General features: G+C 35.3%; 1 protein-coding gene across 2 annotated transcripts in view; it reads right to left on the bottom strand.

Moving 5' to 3' along the window:
- FNIP1 (folliculin interacting protein 1) overlaps positions 1–16,621 on the bottom strand; it is a 121,350-nt gene that overhangs the window by 34,485 nt on the left and 70,244 nt on the right. Inside the window, exons 6-9 of one of the 2 annotated variants that reach the window (XM_045822828.1) lie at positions 13,401–13,492; positions 5,074–5,157; positions 3,857–3,928; positions 963–1,098 (exon numbers count right to left, since the gene is read on the bottom strand). In XM_045822828.1, the coding sequence (XP_045678784.1) occupies positions 963–1,098; positions 3,857–3,928; positions 5,074–5,157; positions 13,401–13,492 (384 nt within the window). The remainder of the gene's footprint in view (positions 1–962; positions 1,099–3,856; positions 3,929–5,073; positions 5,158–13,400; positions 13,493–16,621) is intronic. The other variant, XM_045822837.1, reaches the window with a different exon arrangement.

Here is a 16,621-nt window from a genome sequence, read left to right as displayed (position 1 = left end):
TAACATGCTCAACACCACTAGCCATTATAGAAAGAAAATCAAAACCACAGTGAGATACCACTTCATACCCATTAGGATGGCTGTTATCAAAAACAGAAAATAACAACTGGCAATGATAGAAAGAAATTAGAACTCTCGTGCATTTCTAGTGGAAATGTAAAATGGTACAGCCACTGTGGACAACAGTATGGTAACTCCTCAAAAACTTAAACACAGAATTACTATATAATCCAGAAATTCCATTTCTGGGTATAAACCCAAAAGAATTGGAAGCAGGGACTCAAACTGGTATTTGTACATCCATGTTCATATCAGCATCATTCACAAAAGCAAAAGGTATAAGCAACCCAAATGTCTATCAACAGATGAATATGAATAAACAAAATGTGGTATATACATACAATTGACTATTATTTAGCCATAAAATAGAATGAAATTTTGATTCATGCTATAACATGGATGAACCACAGAAGACATGCTAAGTGAAATAAGGCATACATAAAAGGACAAATACTTTGTGATTCCACTTATATGAGGAATTCCATAGATGCATTATTATCATCTATGGAAAAGTACATGCCACATGTACTTATATGAGGTATCTGGAGTAGTGGAATTCATAGGGACAAAAAATAGAATGGTGATTGCAAGGGGCTAAGGGGAGGGAGGAGTGGGGGGCAATTATTGTTTAACAGGTACAGAGTTTCAGCTTGGGGAGGTAATTTCTGGACATGAATAGTTGCACAGCAATGGGAAAGTACTAATGCTACTGAACTGCATAACTGATAATAGTTAAAATGGTAAATTTTATGTTATGCATATTTTAACACAATAAAAAGCAATGCAATACATTTAAAAAGTTTTAAGTTCCAAATTTAAAATACATAAAATGCAAAACCATACAAAATTGTGTTTAAGGAACAATTCAGTCTTGTTTATGTGAACTGAAGTTTCCAACTTACCATCTAGGAAAGACCCCATTTTCCAAACTCGTTGTTTGGCTGCGTCGCCAACGTCGCTGGTAGCTGCTGGCACAACTTCGGGTAAGTGAGGAGTTTGGGGAGGGAAATGGTGTAATAAGCAAGCTGCTGAGAGATGCTGTCAAGTCAGAATAAGAAGCATAACGTATAAGTCAATTATCACTAAGCAAAAGGAAAATTTTCTTTTTAACAAATTTAAGAATGGTGACTTAAATTTTCCATTTTGCTTCATGAGCCTCTAAAATTTCCACTTAATAACATTTTTGTTGAAGCAAGGTCCCAGAGACCTTAATAAGAAAAATCATATTATTAACATTGTGCTGGCAAGAAGACTCTGAGATAATACCCCTTGACATCCTTACCTCCATCCCCACCAGAGGAAAAAAATGCTACTTTGAAACAAAGCATTATTCCCTTGGCCATGAGACTGTTCCCTAGCTTAGCTGAACCCTTAGTTCTTAAATTAAAGGAAATATGATGTGATGCAATTTTAATGCAGTAGTTATATTTTTAAGAACAAAAGCTGTATTTGAAAATAAGTGTCTAAATGTCATTTAAAGATGTTATTTAAAAGTTAATGCTTGACCACTTTTAATAAGAGTCTTGACTATCAACTAAGCTCCAAAAAAAGGGTAAATCCTATAAACTGCTCTCTGGAACATCTAATGGTTGACATACACATTCCAACGTAGGCCACTCTGATAACTGCTGAAACCCCATAACCATGGGGTACTATTCTCTTCCCAAAACCCTTCTTTGCAATTCAAAATGCTCTGCTTCTTGCCTAGGGTGTAAAAAGCTGTAACTTTATTTTTCCTTGGGTTAGGAATGCTCTCCTTCTTCCCACTGGAACTATAGAGGAAAAGACATTAAGGGCTTGCTTTTGTTTGGCAGTATTTTTAGATTCCCATCTTCATGATTATTAACTACATACTGAAAATGTATCAGGTAATCTAAAAGAGGGATGCATTATTATCATCTATGGAAAAGTACATGCCACATGACATTGTTTTGGACACCAGAACTAAAAACTAAGAGATTTAACATTATAAAGATTTGTTCATCTGGATTCTCTCTGACAAATTCAATGATAAAGGGCAGAGTACTTTAAGTACCATGCAAACATCTGAACTATCAATGAATTAATTCTAAACTACACTCTTGAAAATATTCCATTTTATCGATTAGTACTATAAAATTCTGTAGACTAAAATAAGACTGGCTATGTATAACAAATCTAGGTGTGACTTCAATGAAAAATCAAATGCTACTCTAAATTTAGAAAGGTATGTTTTACTAAATTATGAAATTAAAAATAACCCTATTAGAAAAAAAAAGAAAATACATAATTAACTTCAATTAACTTAGCATATGTGAATTTAATGGCTTGGCGAAGCCTTACAGGCCAATCTAGCCAGGCCCTTCAATTTATAGCTAAAGAAAACGAAGTATAGAGACATGAATTTATCACCTCCAAAATGTTGGATAAAATAATGAGAATTTTGTTCCAGCCATAGAAAACTAAATCTCTGTATTATATAGAAGCAAAGGTATTGAGAGAAATGTACTCTAGATTACCACCAAAGAACAAAAATAATAAACTCAATCAGAAAAAAAGTGAGACTACCTGAAAGATGCAGACTTTTCATATTAGACTAGTGGTTCTCAACTCTAGCTGTCCATCAGAATCAGGTGTTGAAGTTTTTCTTTTTTTTTTTGTTTGTCAAATGTGCATACCTAAGACTTTCTCTATACCCCAGGTGGCAAACACAAGGCCTGCGGGCCAAATCCAGCTCTCCACCTTGTTTCTCCCCGGCAGCAGCCTCTAGTTAAGGAGTAGTTACATTCATACAGTCCTAAAATTACATTCGGCTCTTTGAAGGCAACCATGAGGCTGATGTGACCCCCAGTGAAAATGAGTTTGACACCCTTGCTCTACACTGAATCAGAGCCTTTGGGAGTAATTTTTTGAAATGGCTTGTTATTCTAATGAAAACCCAGGGATTACAATATCCCTGGGTGCACTTCCCATCTACACTCAAAATTGAATTGTAATCAATTTGGATAGCAGAGCCATATAATGTGACAGCACACATGGAAAACCACAGTGAATAAAGTTTCTCAACCTAACAATAACCCAAGCCTAAGATTACTCCTCCTTTCACTTACACTGATCTCTGGGCCCCGTCAAACACTCTTCCTTTTAAATGGAATGTCCTTCTTCCATGCCTTTGCCTGGATAATGCCTATTTATTTTTCAAGACACAACTAAAACACTATCCCTCTGTAAAGCACTACAGGCAACCTGTCCCTTGCCCTGGCTGTAAGGTTCCCTTTCTCTGAACCGCTTTGCACAGGCCTATCATAGAATGACTATGACAGATGATTTTTCTGACTGCTCTCAGTAGATTCTGCTCCTTAATGTAGAATTGGGCTTTACTTTTCCCCTCCTGTAATTTGTTTCAACAAAAGTTTGTCAGACAAATTTTGGGAGAGTCCATATTTGAAAAAAAAAAATGTGTAACAGTTCAAAATGCCTAAGTCTTTCTGGGCAAGAGAAACTCTAGCTAGCAGCAAATGATAAGCAAATGTGTTTTCTCTACCGTGCTATCTAAACAGTCTCTTGAGCAATACTTTTTTTCTTGAACTGGTGGCACCTAAGCCAATGTGTATTCATCCAGGCCATGCTCCACCAGGCACATTTAATAGTACATATAAAATATTTCTCTCTGCTGTTTCTACAACTCTCTTGTAATAGCAATACTAACAAGCTGTAGACATAAAATTGAATGATGAAGGCAAAGATAAAAAGAAATCCAATGTCAGCTAACAGTTATCTCATAAAAAACTAAATTAATATGTGAACCTGGTATTACCAGAGCGTGCTATGCCACTGTCTCTGTCTTCATTCAGCTCTCTTCCAGGCATATCCATTGGGTTGCTGTGAACTGTGAATCAAGACAAAACTTTCAGTTATAAAATACAATGCCATTCAGGTTGATGTTGTCCCTTTTAAACAGCAAACTCAATCATGCTCATCTCATTGCATTCCTTCATTTCTTCAATAGCATGGCACAAACCCAACACCAAGAGCTATTACTCAGTTGAACAAGCTTTGAGATCTATCTAATGACTTGACATATAATATGTAAATAACCTATAATGTCTAAAGAAGCAAGGGTGACTAAAATAAGTATTTTAGAAGCATATACAATGACACAGCAAGATAATCACAATATACTATTAAATAAAAAAAAGGCAAGCTACCGAACAGTAAGAATGTTGCTGGGGCTAAGTAATGGGTATATGATGGTTCACTCTATTATTCTGCATATATCAATGTTGGGTTAAAGATTCTACATAATAAAAAATTTAAGAAAATTACTTGAATAGTATGATCCTCATTTTGTTTAAAAAAAGATCAAGGAGGTTATTTCTGGCTAACATATATTTGTTACCTATTTTCACATTTCCCAATTATCTATAATAAATATACAGTTGTTCATATCTCATATTTATAAGGAAAATAAATATTAAAAGAAGCTGAACACTGAAGCATGGACACACTATAATGATATACACAAATATATTCATATATGCCTTTTACAGTGCAATTATAATGGTGCTTGTTCATCTAAATCTTAGCTCCAAAAGAAATCATTCTCATGAAATAGTTCAGATCAGAAATTTTACATTAATAATAAAATAGGATATTTTCTGCAATTGGTGAAGTATGGTAACAAAAGCTACTCAGCCATGGAAACAAGACAGTGTCACATCAAAAATTCCAACTGGATTATAATATTTATACTAAATTTTGGTTTGGAATTCTAAAGTTTAAATCATTATTACATGATGAGATAAGAAATAACAATGACGTTTCATGAAAATGTTAATTCTACTGATAAAGTTTCTGGAAACTTCAAGAATATAGTCAATACAAATAAATTAAGTTCTTGTATTTTCTAAGCAATGTTTTCTCAACCAAACCTTCCCCAACTGCAATTACTGACTCTCTTGTTTCCACAGCTTAACTACAGATTCTAGCCACTGGGGCACACCAACTAGTCTACCCACACAGCACATTGCAAACCTGCAAAGAAAGAGGCGCTCCTGATCAGGCGGAGCGGACCCTGTTCAGAGAATGCCCGCCTGGGGCTGCAGAACTGTGAAAGACCTACATGGCAAAAACGTAAAATATATGTAAAAGAGAGCTGTTAGCGAAGCTGCAGTGCATCAGGAATAAAAGGTAAGCTAAAGTAGCACAAAAGCAGACCAACAGATATGAACAGTCACATTTAAACTAAATAACAATAATTCCAGCTAGCTTCCCTTTTTTGAAACAGGATGGTTTCCCTCTGGTTATGACAAATCATAAATAATAATTTCATGCCAATTTACTAATAAGTTTGTATATAATAATAAAAATAAGCTTCCACTATACAAGGAAAAATTGTTCTAAGTGTTCAATCCTTTCTAAAACAATCCTTTTAAAAAGCTAAATGAGCATAGTAATGTTAGCTATATAATTTGACATTTGCCAAATAAATTTATCTTTTAAAAAGTCAGTCTTAAAATGACAAGACTCTCCTAAAATGACTGCAAGGATAAAACCACCTAAATGCCTGGCTGAGAAAATAGAACACGACATACAACAACAAAGAACAAATACAGAAAAGGAACGTACTGACAAGTATAAAATGTTTTTTCTAACTTAGTGCTAAGTTACAACATAACAGAAAAAAAGAAACATCTTAGACCAGCGGTTAGCCACTGAGGAAGCAGGTGACCAATGCAGCCTGTCAGGGGCAGACTCCTGGGAAAAGTGGCTGCTGCAGACTTGACCAAGAGAAGACAACAGAGTCTAAAAGTCCCAACAAGGGCAGTATTACAGCCTAGAAGCAAGCAGCTGGGTTACTCGTTAGTTACTCTTAATCAACATAGCCTAAATAGCCACCTAGGAGCTAATAGGGGACTATCGGTTTTAAAAAGTGGCAAATATACAGGGTTCAGCACAAATAATGCCCCTTTTATTATAAAATCGTAAGCATGTAAATCTCTAACATAACAATATCACAATCACACCATATGACATTTTAGGTGAAATGTCATTAGGTGTAATTATGTTTAAAAAAACTATAAATTATTATGTACATGTTATTACCCTACTAACCACACTCAAGCAAGCATTATTTCTGCTGGACCCTGTATTTTTCAAATTGCTAATAGATACTTTTCTGTAACAAGAATTTCTATAATTACAGCAGATATGCAACAATTCTTCCATGTTTCATTGTTTGGATCTTTCTTCAGTTCTCCTTTATCAGCTCTCTTTAAACTCCTCCCCCGCCTGCTCCTTTCTTAGTTTCAGCATGTGACTGTCTTCTACAGTCCACACTCAGTCACACTTGTATATGTGCACACACAGAATTCACCAAATGAGAATCCACCTTTTCCAACCTACTGACCTATCTCCAAACTGAATCAAACTCTCACCTATCCTTGCTTCCTTCCTGCCTAAGCACTAATAATTCAAGACTTACTATGTGCTAAGGACTTACTCAGTGAAAAATCCTAAGAGGTACCCTCACTCTCCATTCCAAAACAAATTCTTCTAAATCCGACAAGACCTACAAAAATCTCACTTGGCCAAGTATCACCTCTATCTCTAACCTCATCCTCTTTATAATCTCCTTTTCCATGAACATTTAAACACAGTCAAAATTCTTTGACATTCTCACCATATATAGCTAATCCCATAATTCCACAGTTCTTAAAATGTGGTCCTAAAATCTCTGGGAAGTCCCTGCAACCCTTTCAGGGAATCCATGAGTATCTTTCCATTCCAACTATGTATCTGTGTGAGAATGGATTTTCTTAATACACTTAAACCAAAACAACATATCACAAGAGACTGAATACAGAAACAGATATCAGAATCTAGCTATCCGGATGTCTAGTAAGCCAGACATTTAGGAGATCTGCAAATATGTAAAACAATGCCACTCTTCTAACTAAATTATTTTCTCTTAGAAACGTTATTGAAAAACATGTTATTTACATTAACATGAAAGGAGTTATTGGTATTATTTTAAAATAAATTTCTAAATAAACATTTTGAAATTTTGTTTTAGTTTCTAATACAGTATACATCAATAAAGGTGACCAATATAAACAAAAGTTCTCTGTGGTCCTCAATAATTTCTAAGTGTTTAAAACGGTCTAAAGACAAAAAAAAAAATTGAGAACCACTGCTTACATCTTGGGGAAAAAAAACTTAACTTCTGAGTCTCTCCTCAACTCTGAAACTGTTCACATAGGTCAACAAAAGCCTTAACTGTTGCTTAATGCAATCCATACTATCTAGTATTACCTTACAGCATATTTAATGCTGGCAGGGCTTTGAACTCCTCCACCTTGGTTTCCATAATAATACACTCTAAGTTTCTTTCTCTGTCTCCTTTATGTACTTCTCTTCTCCTACTTCTTCTTTAAAGCCAGCATTCCCTAGGTTACATCCTCAACAACTTTTCTTTCTCATTCTTTACATATCCGAGGTCATCTCATTCATTCTTATGCTTTCAATGATCATTTATATGCTATGATTCTCAAATCCATGGAAGACACAGCTAACAAAGAATTTTCTCTCTTCTATAATATCAAATAGTCTCTGGGAAACAGCTGCCCAACTAGGGGCCACATTTCTCAAATCTCCTTATAGATAAGTAAAGCCATTGTATGATTAGTTACCACCAATGGAATGTGAAATTAAAGTGATATAGGTCACTTTCAGGCTGTGGTGGTTATGAAGTGAACATGCCTTCTCCATACTTAATCCCTTCACTGGCTTGACACAGCTAAACACAACCCTGGAGCCTACATGTTGAAGGAGGAAGAACTCCAAAGAACTCCAAGGAAGGAAAGAGATTGGACCTCTAAAATACTGGAGGTAAAATACTTACCAATGAGAAATACCCCTTTGAATATTACATGAATATGTTTTTTTTTAATTTTTTATTGGCTTTTAGAGAGAGAAAGAGAGCAACATCGATTTGTTGTTCCATCTATTTATGCATTTGTTAGTTGCTCTTGTATGTGCCTAGACCAGGGATGGAACTGCAACCTTGGTGTACTGGGACAATGCTCTAACCAACTAAGCTGCCTGGACAGGGGAGTAATGTAGTATTTTAAAATTGGTATGCGTTCATTAGTTTTTATGTTACAGCAGCTACTACTGCAATACATCTATCTATCTAAGCAGGTATAATGGATATCTTTACTTGGCTGTCCCACTAACACTTCTAATTCAACATGCCTACACTTAAAATCATCAATTACCAATTTCTTCTGTTCCTCCCAGAGAATGACATCAGTATCCATGCAGTTACACAACCAGATGGCAAAGTGCCACCCTTGACTTAATCCTTCTTTCCTCCTCTCTTCTAATTACTAAATCTAGTCCACTCTATTTTCCTAAATGAGCCTCTCAGTAAGTTCTCTCTCTACCCTCACTGATAGTCTTACTTTAGGACCCCATTATCTGTCACTTAGAGTAAAACAAACATCCTTCTAATACAGGTCTTTCTTCAATCCCACTGGCTTATTTGGATCCATTCCCGCTGCAATTAAAATATTCTTTTGCAGAGATAAATCTCAACTAAATACAGGCATACCTTGTTTTATTACATTTGGCAGATACTGTGCTTTTTACGTATTTAAGGTTTGTGGCAACCCTACATAGAGTGAGTCTATCAGTTTTTTCCAACAGCATCTGCTCAATTTGAGTCGCTTGTCATATTTTTGTAATTCTCACAATATTTCAAACTTTTTCAATATTGTATTTGTCATGGTGATCTGTGATCAATCTGTGATCTTTGATGTTATTATTCTAATTGTTTGGAGTGTCATGCACCACACCCATAATTTTAAGGCAACAAATTTAATTGATAAATGTATGTGTTCTGATTGCTCCACCGACCGGCTGTTCCTCCATGTCTCCCCCTCTCCTTGGGCCTCCCTGTTCCCTGAGACACAACAATACTGAAATCAGGACGATTAATAATCCTACAGTGGCCTCTACATGTTCACGTGAAAGAAAGTCACACGCCTCTCATTTTAAATCAAAAGTTAGAAATGATTAAGTTGAGTGAGGAAGGCACTTTGAAAGCTGAGACAGGCTGAAAGCCAGGCCTCTTGCACCAGTTAGCCAAGTTGTGAATGCAAAGGGAAAGTTCCTGAAGGAAGTTAAAAGTGCTATTCCAGTGAACATACAAATGATAAGAAATCAAAACAGCCTATTGCTGATGTGGAGAAAGTTGTAGTGGCCTGCATAGAAGATCAAACCAGCCACATTTCTGTATGGCAAAGTCTAATCCAGAGCAAGGCCCTAACTCACTTCAATTCTAGGAAGGTTGAGAGAGTGAGGACACTGCAGAAGAGTTTGAAGCTAGTAGAGGTTGTTTGGTTCATGAGGTTTAAGGAGAGAACCTGTGTCCATAATCTGAAAGTGCACAGTGAAGCAGCAAGTACTGGTGTAAAAAATGAAAGTTAGCTGATGTAAGTAATGAAGGTGTCTACACTAAGCAACAGACTTTGAGTGTAGATGCAACAACCTTAAATTTGAAAAACACATCATCTAGGGCTTTCATAGCTAGAGAGCAGAAGTCAATGTCTGGCTTCTTGTTACAAGCTAATGCAGCTGGTGACAAAGTTAAATCCAATGCTGATCTGCCATTGCAAAAATCCTGAAGTCCATAAGAATTATACTAAATCTACCCTGCCTGTGTTCTATAAACAAAACAACAAAGCCTACATGACAGCACATCTATTTACAGCATGATTTACTGAATACTTTAAGCCCACTGTTGAGACTTACTGCTCAGAAAAAGATTTCTTTCAAAATATTACTGCTTGTTGACAATGCAGCTGGATACCAAGGAGCTCTAATGGAAGTGTACTGTGAGATTAATGTTGTTTTCATGCCTGCTACACAACAGCAATTCGGCAGCCCACAGACCATCATGGAGTAATTTCAGCTTCAAGTCTTATTATTTAAAAAATACATTTCATAAGGCCATGGACAGTGATTCCTATGATGGACCTGGGCAAAGTAAATTGAAAACCTGCTGGAAAGGATTCACCATTCTAGATGCCAGTAAGAACATTCATGATTCACAGGAAGAGATCAAAATATCAACATTAACAGGAGTTTGGAAGATGCTGACTTCAACCTTCATGGATGACTTGAATTCAAGACTTCAGTGGAAGAAGTGACTGAAGATGTGGAAGATGTGGCAGAAAAGGAAAGAAAATTAGGTGGAGCCTGAAGCTGAGACTGAATTGCTACAATCTCATGATCATATTCTAATGGACAAGGTGTTGCTTCTTATGGATGAGCAAACAAAGTGGTTTCTTGAAAAAGAATCCACTCCTGGAGAAGATGCTGTGAAGGTTGTTGAAATGACAACAAAGGATTTAGAATACTACATAATCCTACTTGATAAAGCCATGGCGGGGTTTGAGAAGAATGACTTCAATAGAAAGAAGTTCTACTGTGGGTAAAATGCTATCCAATAGCATTGCATGCTACACAGAAATCATTCATAAAAGAAAGAATCAACCGATGCAGCAAACTTCATTGTTGTCATATTTTAAGAACTTGCCACAGCCACCCACCAGCAACCACCAGCCTCATTGGTCAGCAGCCATCAACATCGAGGCAAGGTCCTCCAACAGCAAAAAGATTATGATTAACTGAGGACTCAGCTGATGGTTAGTATTTTTTAGCAATATGCTATTTTTTAAATTAAGGTATGTATATTGTTTTATTAGACACAATGCTATTGAACACTTAACAGACTGTAGTATAGTGTAAACATAACTTTTATGTGCACTGGGAAACAAAAAAAATCATGTCACTCATGTTATTGAGATATTTGCTTTATTGTGTAGTCTGGAGCCAAATCTATAACATCTGAGGCATGCTTTTATTCTGAAAATTCCTCTGTGGTGGTCTTCAGAATGCACCACAAAAATGTCTGGCTATAAGGACTGTAACTGACAAAGAATGCCAGCTGCTGTATTCTGAAATCCACTGCCACGTTTGTTTGAGTTTGCATGTCCCATAGGCTACTCCTAGACAATGAGTGAACAGAGCAGTATAGTAAGGCAGGCCCATTTTGGCAAGAAGTGGGTCTATTTTGACAACAAACGTTGACTTGAGGACTTGTCAATGGCTTCACCAAAGCTTCCTTAAACTGTATGGTAGGCTGGACACTTCCACAAAATCTTCTATTCCTCTCTTTTACTTGGATTCAGATTTGTATCACAAGCCAAGGGCACTCTGGACCTTTTCCAGCTCCCTTCTCCTTTTCTCTCACATTAGTCATTTCCCCTGATAAAATTCTTGCATGTTTAATCCTCTCTTGGCATCTGTTAAAAAACAGGTGGAGGATCCAAGCTAACACACCCCACTGTTACCCAAGTACCTCACTTGGTACCCCAGGCTCAAAGCCTAAGTCCAAATTCCTCAGTATGGCCCACAGTGCTCATCGTGGTTTGGCTCTTGCTCACTTCTTTCTTTTCACTTCCTTTAGTCCTATAGTGTACTCCATCCACATTGATTTATTCACATTCTTCCCATGCTCTGTGATCTCTTGCCCCTAGGTCTGTGCACATGCTATTGATTTTTCTAAGAACATTTCTTTACCCAGCTATCAGACTAATCCTTTAAAAACTTATGCCTCACTTCTTCAAAGAAGCCTTCCCTGACTCCTCATAATTGAATTAGTTAATCCTCTTCATTTTTATTACACTATGCTCTTAATCCTGTCTAAGAATTAACTACAGGATACTATAATTGTTGTATTACATGCCTGAATCCCATTAACTATAAATCCACTGAGGTAGAAATTGTGTCTGCTTTACTACTGTATCCTCATGGCCCAGCAGAGTGCTTAGCATATAGTAGGTGCTTGATAAGTATTTATTGATTAATTAGAAATAAAAAGAAAATAAGAAATGGTGCTCAAATATTCTTGATTCACAAAAGAATGTAAAATAAAAGCTGTTCATTATTGAGAGTCTGTACTCTTGTTAAATAAGTTAATTTCCAATTTATAGTAAAACAAAGATAAGTATATCTAGCATCATAGTGTAATTAATTATCTTTGTAAGTGAATTTGTATTAGTAAAATAACTAGTTTTTAATAAGCACGTAAACTTTGAAAAGTGTCAAATTATAAAGGAAAAAATTCATTTATTTCCTGTCACATCTTTGCTTTTTTTTTAAGATTTTTAAAAAGCTTTTATTTATTTATTTTTAGAGAGGGAAGGGAGGGAGAAAGAGAGAGAAAGAAACATCAATGTGTGGTTGCTGGGGGCCATGGCCTGCAACCCAGGCATATGCCCTGGCTGGGAATCGAACCTGCGATGCCTTGGTTCGCAGCCTGCGCTCAATCCACTGAGCTACGCCAGCTAGGGCTTACATCTTTGCTTTTATTAAAGCCAATTAAATAATTAATCATGTTAAGAAAAAAGCAGAACCTCTATTCTTCTACAAAATATACACACATTTTAAGTACATACCTGACACTGCAACTAGCCTACAGTGAGTGCTTAAAAAATGGTTGCAATTTGAATGAACATGAATTAAAAAAAATAAGAGAACGTTACTCTGTTCAAGTTGGAAGAAAAACTGTTTTTTGCTAATTCTTATAACTAATATATATTTATTTAAATTAATTACAAATAAAAATTCTCACTAACCAGGGAATGAGAGAAATACTCATTCTATACTAACTGCTATCTGCTCTGGAAGTATGATAAGCAGAAATTTAGTTAAGTTTTCTAGGATAAAACAAATGACTAAAAATGTTACAAACAGTGTATCATTTTAAAATACTGAACTTACTGGATTACAACAATGAACTAATCAAGTTACTTAGTAAGTTGTTATTCTAATAAATCTTCTAAGGAACATCATAACTGAATATCTTCTCATCTGAATTGTAGGTCAAAAATGAGTACCATTTCAAAATTACTTTTATTTAATAATAACAGGGGAGAGAGAAGGAAGAAAGTGTAATTACTACCAGCATTCTTCAGCTGAAATATTCAAGGGAGCTAGTAAGGGCTTTTTATATCAATAACAGTGCCTTTTCAAGATGCATCAAAATTAAAAACAAATTTGGTAGATCTTCAGCAGTTCTCTCTTTTCATATACTAAACAAACATGCTCAAATATATGAAAATTGTTTTTCAAATAATACAAATGTTATATATACTTAGAATATAAAAGCCTTTTCCATTTCTAGTATTTGAAACTCTTTGGTCTTAGATCTACATTATTAAGAAAGAACTGTAAATCCCTGTTATACTGTTAACATTTTTAAAACTTACAAAACCAAAGAAACCATTTACCTATATTTCCAAGTAGTCCATTAATAACTGTGTTACTATCAGCCTTTAATGTACTGCTGTCCTGATTGATGAATTCAAGACTGTCTTGCAGCCTAAAAGGGAGAAGAAAAAATAAATTCCAAATTCATTTTATGCTCTTTATGGCCATTCTTGGCACACCCAATGAAATTTTAAGTGCATAACAGTGTTTTTAAATTTCCCTAATAGTACTATAAACTAACTAATAATTTAAATCAGTCTGAGGGCTAACTCCAGCCTGCTGCTGGTTTTGTACATAAAGTTTTATCGGAACACAGCCACACCCATTCATTTATGCATTGTATATGACTGTTTTAATGCTACAACTGCAGAGCTGAGAAACTAAAACATACTGTCTCTAGATCACAAAAACCAAAAATATTTACTATCTGAACTTTTACAAAAAAAGATTACTGATCCTGATTTAAATTACAAACTTTTCCCTCATATTTTGGCCCTGAAAATATTTTCTAAACTTCTGGAGGAAGAAAAGAAGGAGTGATAAAAAACAATCAACCAAATATCCAAAAAGTATCACATTACAAATGGCCTATATAATTTTTGTTAGCAAATTATTCAAATAAAAATAAAATCATACTTTATACATTTAGTCCAAAGTATCCTTTCCTTGATATTTTAAGACATATCAATTAGAACTTAGAAAAGATAAAGAAACTGAGGGGATCAGAGCTAAATGTCAGTCATTCCAATGAAGAATATCTAATTTTTACTTTAGTATTAAACTCTTGGCATCAATATTTTTAAATATCCATTATAATATAAAAAGCATCACTCCTTTTCCTTCCTAAAAGTTAAGAAAGAGCTACAGGCATTAGAACTTCAGCTAATAAAACCCCTCAAAAGTCTTTTTAAAACACTGACAATAAATAGAAACACTTCAGAATTTTCCCAGTTCAGATTTCTATCTCTTGCTACTTTTGAATTTCAATGCCCCATAGTTTCTGATTCAGAACCTGCAGAATCCCTCCCTGGGGTCTACTACCACCTCACCCTAGCCCCAGTCCTTCATTTACTAGGTTCTGGCATGTAGCTCATTATCCTGACAACAGGCCTGACCTCATTTCAGCTTCCCTACTCTAATCTTGGCAATAACAGCTTGTAATACTCCTGTGCTCCACTATATGGCTGACCTAGGCCACTCCTAATTGCAGGATTCATTCTGCAGGGAATCTAAAAATTGAAGAGCACAACCTACAGTAGCTTCCTCAGCATGGCACTGAAAAGTGGAAAAATCAGCAAGTCAACTTAGTATGGAAATGTATTCACGATTTTACTTCCAGATACAACTTCTTGCAAATTAGAGAAAGAAAAACCACATTTCCTTTTCTTCAACTAAACTCAAATGAGGAAGCAACCTAGCCCTCATACACAGAGTGGCTGGATGGATAAATAAAAACAAAATCAAGACTCAACAATATGCTGTCTGCAAGAGCTGTCTGTCATTAGTTTTAAGGACAGATGGAGGCTCAAAATGATGGGGTAGAAAAAAGATATTCCATGCAAGTGGAAACCCAAGAGAGGAAGGGTAGCTATAGTTATTTCAGACAAAATAGGACTTAAGCCAAAAACAGTAACAAAAGATAAAGACAGTCCTGTAAGAAGGGGGTCAATCCATCACAAAGATACAGCAATCAAAAATATATATATACCCAACATCAGAGTACCTAAACAAATTAAGCAAATATTATCACATCCAAAGGAAGAAATACACAACAATGCAATAGTAGAGGGCTTTAATATCTTACTATCAACAACAGACAGATCATCCAGACAGAAAACCAACAAAGAAATGTAGGACTTGAACCATGCGCTAAACCAGATGATACTAATAGATAAACAGAATACTCTATCCAACAGCAGCAGAAAACACATTCTCCTCCAGCAGACATGAAACATTCTCCAGGACAGATCACATGGTAATTTACAAAACAAGTCAGCAAATTTAAGAAGACTGAAATCATACCAAGTATCTTTTCTGACCACAATGATGTGAAAACTAGAAATCAGTGACAGTAGAAACACTGGAAAATTCACAAATATGTGGAGATTAAAAAACAGGCTCCTAAACAACTAATGTGTCAAGAAAGAAATAAAAAAGACTACCAAGAAATATCTTGAACAAATGAATGTGGAAGCATAGCATAGCAAAACATACAGGATGATGCAAAAGCAGTTTTAAGATGAAAGTTTACAGCAAAAAAATGACAATATTAAAAAGCAAGAAAGCTCTCAAATAAGCAGCCTCACTGTATAACTCAAGGAACTAGAAAGAGAACAAACTAAGTCCAAAGTTTTCAAAAGTACGGAAATATAGTAAGCACTCACTTAAAATTGATTAAGTTCTGCAACTTTAAGCAAAATGATGTATAATGAAACCAGTTTTACTACCAGCTGATTGATATAAATAAGTAAGGTTCCTACAACATCTCATCAATGTTATAATAAAACATTGAACAAAAAAAATGATGTTATTTAAAGACCTGCTGTTAACAAAGATCAGAGGGGAAGTAAATAAAACAGAGACCAGGAAAATAATAGAAAAGATCAGTAAAACTAAGAGCTGGATTTCTGATATACACAAAGTCGGCAAATCTTTAGCCAGACTAACTCAGAAAAAAAGATAGAGAACAAATAAAATCAGAAATGACAGAGAAGACATTGTAACTGACCCCACAGAAATAAAAAGGATCATGAAAGACTACTATGAACAATTATATGCCAACAAACTGATAACCCAGAAGAAACAAATAAAGTCCTAGAAATATACAATAACTAAGACTTGACCATGAAGAAATAGAAACTCTCAACAGACCAATAATGAGGAAGGAGATAAATTGGTAATCACAAACCTCCCAACACAGAAAAGTCCAGATTCAGATGGTATCACTGGTAAATTCTATCAAACATCTAAGAATTAATGTCAATCCTCAAACTCTTCCAAAAACCAAAGAGGAGGAGGTCAGAATTACCCTGACATCAAAGCCAGATAAGGACACTACAAAGTAAAGACTAATATCACTGATGAACATACATGCAAAAATTCTAAACAATGTATTAACAAACTGACTTCAATAGTACATTAAAAGAGCATTCAATATTATCAAGTGAAATTTACGCCTGGGATGCAAGAATGGTTCAACAAATGCAAAGCAATAAATAGGACACACCACATTAACAGAATG

The sequence above is a fragment of the Phyllostomus hastatus genome, unplaced genomic scaffold, assembly GCF_019186645.2.
Source record: "Phyllostomus hastatus isolate PE091 unplaced genomic scaffold, TTU_PhHast_1.1 phas_contig_150, whole genome shotgun sequence".
Classification (NCBI taxonomy): domain Eukaryota; kingdom Metazoa; phylum Chordata; class Mammalia; order Chiroptera; family Phyllostomidae; genus Phyllostomus; species Phyllostomus hastatus.
The sequence above is the reverse complement of the archived record's forward strand: the minus strand, read 5'-3'. Positions and strand labels throughout refer to the sequence as shown.